Consider the following 4,362-nt stretch of genomic DNA (forward strand, 5'->3'; position numbering starts at 1 on the left):
TCTGTCAGCCAATTGGAGTGCCATTCTTGTTGGTTTGGCTTCCTCAATCTTCATTCTTCTCATCATGGTTAGGGACATGAGATTTATGCTAGCTCCTAGGTCACACAAGGCTTTCTCAATAGTGATATCCCCTATGATACAGGGGATTTAGAAACTCCCTGGGTCTTTCATCTTTTGAGGTAGCTTCTTTTGTATGATGGCGCTACATTCCTCAGTTAGTACTATGGTCTCCTTTGCCCCCCAGTTCCTTTTTCTTATTATGAGCTCTTTCAAGAATTTGGCATAAAGTGGCATTTGCTCCAATGCCTCAGCAAATGGTATGTTAATTTGGAGCTTATTGAAGATCTCTAGGAGCTTAGAGACTTGGCCATCCTTTCCATCTTTTCCTAGCCTTTGTGAGTATGGTGCCTTTGGCACATAAGGCTTCAAGACTGATTTTGATGAGGATGGAGCAGGGGTCTCTTCCTCATTCTTATTTTCATGCTTTTCTGCAACTTCTTCTTCTTGGTTGCCTTTGCTTGGGGTTCCTTCTTCCACAACTTTCCCACTTCTAAGTGTAATGGCCTTGTATTCCCCTCTTGGGTTGGCCATGGTATCACTGGAAAATGTGTGTGTGGACATTGGGATTTGCTTAGATAAGATCCCTACTTGTGCTTCCAACTTTGAGATTGCTGCGCCTTGATTTTTCAGATTTGACCTGTATTCTTCTTGATTGGCGTCTATCCTTCTGTTAGTCTGCACTTGTCTCTCCATAAGGGTGGAGATGGCTCCTGCAAGCTGTGATGATAATTGTGCTATTACAGCCTCTATCCTCTCAAAGTTGTTCTTGATTTCACATGGTTGCATAGTTGAGGGTGGTGTGTCTTGATGGTGGTTGTTGTGTGTTGGTTGGTTGCCATAGTATGATGTGTTTTGTGAATTATGGTAAGTCTATGGTTGCCTGTTTGATGGTTGGGGTTGTGAGTGTTGTGTTGATTTGATGGATAAGGTTTGTTGTGGTCCTGGTTATGGCTTTGTTGGTTTTCCCACCCAAAATTTGGGTGGTTCTTCCAACCTGAGTTGTATGTCTTAGAGTTCGGATCATATGGTGGTCTGGATGAGTTGTTCACATAATTAGCTTATTCCCAGTCACCTTCAGATTCTGATGCACTTCCTTCTTGTTGATGAGTTTGATCTTGAATAGTTGAGACTTGATTAGCCTCAATCTTCTTGGTTAAGGCTGCTAGTTGTGCTGCAATTGCACTTCCCTTTTATACATGCTTCCATCCTCTCCTCCAAGCCATCCCAGCCCTATAAGCTCTGAAATCACTTAATGCATGGATCACGGCATCAAATGGTAACAGAAGAGGATTATAATATATCTAATTCAATGCGAAAGAAGCATGTTTTCATCCACGAGGTGAAATTGGGAAAGAAACACAAAATTATGCATTTTTATATGAATAAGTATGAGAGATCATTCATAAAACCCTCAAAATCTATACAGGATAAACCCCTAAAAATGGGGTTTATTAAGAAACCAACAGAACCACAACCAAGATCACAAACCATACCACTCTGACCAATACAACAACCACAATTCCAACCATCAATCAAGCAACAACAGACCTACCACAACTGACAAGATGTACCCTATTACTCCACCCAACAACCATATAATAACCACCCTCAAGATGCATCATTCTCAAACCAACAACCATGTGATATCAGCAATAACTTTGCAAGATTGGAGGCTACTATGGCACAATTGACAGGAAGTATTCCCACTATTGCAGAGAGACAAGTGCAAGTTGAAAAGAAGATAGATGAAATCCAAAAAGAGGCCAGATCCAACATGAGGAACCAAGGGGCAGCAATCTCAAAACTGGAAGCACAAGTAGGAACATTATCCAAGCAGATACCAATGCCCATACATAAATTTTCTAGTGATACCATGGCCAACCCAAGAGGGGAATGCAAGGCCATCATACTACGGAGTGGGAAGGCTGTGGAGGAGGCTTCCTCAAACCATAAATTGCAAGGAGAAGAAGCTGCAATTGATCCAGAAACCAAGAAGGAAGAGGAAACGTCTACCCCAGTTCCACCCAAGCAAGTCTTAAAGCCATATGTGCCAAAATCACCCTACCCACAAAGGCTAAGGAAAGATGGGAAGGACAATGAGATTTCTAGGTTCTTGGAGATCTTTAAGAAGCTTTAAATCAACATACCTTTTGTTGAGGCATTAGAGCAAATACTACTCTATGCCAAGTTTCTAAAGGAGCTTATGATGAGGAAAAAAACTGGGGAGAAAAGGAAACTATTGTGCTCACTAAGGAATGTAGTGCCATTATACAAAAGAAGCTTCCCCAAAAGATGAAAGATCCTGGGAGCTTCCAAATTCCCTACATTATAGGGGATATAAGCATTGAGAAGGCATTATGTGATCTGGGAGCTAGCATTAACCTCATGTCTTTGGCCATGATGAAAAGAATGAGAATTGAAGAGGTCAAACCAACAAGAATGACACTCCAATTAGCTGATAGAACATTCGAATTACCCCATGGTGTGGTGGAAGATTTGTTGGTGAAAGTGGGAGAATTCATATTCCCAGCAGACTTTGTTGTGCTTGATATAGAGGAAGAAGCTAACACATTAATCATCATGGGAAGACCATTCTTGGCTACTTCTGGAGCTATAATTGATGTACAAAAGGGAGAGTTAGTCTTGAGGCTACATGAAGAGAAGATGGTATTCAATGTCTTCAAAGCAACGAGTTACTCAAAGGAGTCCATTGGTGAATGCATGATGGTGGACACAATGTAGAAGCTAGTTCAAGGAGTCTTAGAAGAAGAACAATGTGAAGAAATCATGGAGTAAGATCGACAAGCATGTGGTGAACCACCACAAGGAATCATAAAAGACTCAATCATGTTGGACAAGACAAGCAAAAAGGAAGTGGAGGCACCAAAGTTAGATTTAAAAACCCTGCCTCCAAGCTTGAAGTATGCTTTCTTAAGTGACAATAACACATATCTAGTTATCATCAACTCAAGCTTGAGTAAAGAGCAAGAAGAGGAGCTTATCAATGTGTTGAGACAACACAAGGATGCCATAGGATGGACACTATCAGATCTGAAGGGGATTAGTCCTTTAATGTGCATGCATAAAATCCTTTTTGAGGAGGGTGCTAAGCCTTCAAGACAGCCACAAAGTAGACCAAACCCAACAATGAATGAAGTGGTGCAAAAAGAGGTGCTGAAATTGTGGCAAGCAGGGGTGATCTACCCAATCTCAGACAGCCCTTGGGTATGCCCAGTGCAAGTAGTTCCTAAGAAGGGAGGAGTCTGATATGGAAAAAAATTAATTCTCCGCAATAACTACCGGCAAGTGCACCGGATCGTATCAAGTAATAAAACTCAATAAAGAGTGAGGTCGATCCCACGAGGATTAATGGATTAAGCAATCAATGGTTGATTGATTTTCCTAGTTAGATGAGCATATTGGAGTGATAAGCAGCAGAAAGTGTAAATAACAGAAAAGTAAAGGAAAGCAATAAAGTGCAGAAAAGTAAAATGACAGGAAAAGTATAGTACGGAAAAGTAAATGACAAAAAGTAAATGTAAAAACTAAAAATAAAATGAGCATTGGGATCAAGAGATATTGCAATTCTCCATATCAAGTTCATCCTCATCTCTTCCTCAATTAATGCATTCATTGATCTCCTTGGAAATCTTAGGTGATTGGATCCCAATTCCTTGGCAATCCAATCTCTCTAAGCATGAACAATTGCCCAATTTCTTGATCTAAGAGCTCATGGGAAGAGATGAAGTTTGGTCACTGATTATACCATACACATTCATAGATCAAAATATTGGTAGGATTAAATGTCACAATATCCATTGATGAGGGAAAAATGATTTCACACAAACTCACCGGCAAGTGTACCAGGTCGCATCAAGTAGTAATAACTTACCAGAGGGAGGTTGATCCCACAGGGATTGATGGATCAAGCAACTTTAGTGAGGTGGTTAGTTTAGTTAAGCTAACAGTGAATTGAGTAAGAATTGAGTAACAGAAAGTAAATTGCAGAGAACTGTAAATTGCAGAATGTAAATCAGCAGAAGCTTAAAGGACAAGAAAAGTAAATTGCAGCAAATGTAAAGGGAATCGGGTGCTGGAAAATTAAATGAAGCAGTAAATCAGAACTCAAAACAATTGCAGAAGACATAAATTGCATGAAAAGTAAATTCAGATCACAGCAAGCTCAAATGTAAAGTTGCAGAAAGGAAATTTGCAGACGGAAAGAAAAAGAAATTGAAATTGTATAAACCAAACTGAATTCAATTATAACAGAAATGTAAAATTACAGAAAAGGGAAAAGAA

General features: G+C 39.9%; 1 protein-coding gene across 1 annotated transcript; it reads left to right on the plus strand.

The window, feature by feature from the left end:
* LOC107633158 lies at positions 2,353 to 2,802 on the plus strand. The gene has a single exon (XM_016336794.1). It carries the CDS (start codon positions 2,353 to 2,355, stop codon positions 2,800 to 2,802), a length of 450 nt encoding a protein of 149 aa, XP_016192280.1.

This window comes from Arachis ipaensis, chromosome B03, assembly GCF_000816755.2.
Source record: "Arachis ipaensis cultivar K30076 chromosome B03, Araip1.1, whole genome shotgun sequence".
Lineage (NCBI taxonomy): Eukaryota > Viridiplantae > Streptophyta > Magnoliopsida > Fabales > Fabaceae > Arachis > Arachis ipaensis.

Excerpts from the sequence above, each read along its gene's own strand:
- LOC107633158 (XM_016336794.1), top strand. The coding sequence starts at position 2,353 with ATGAAAGATCCTGGGAGCTTCCAAATTCCCTACATTATAGGGGATATA.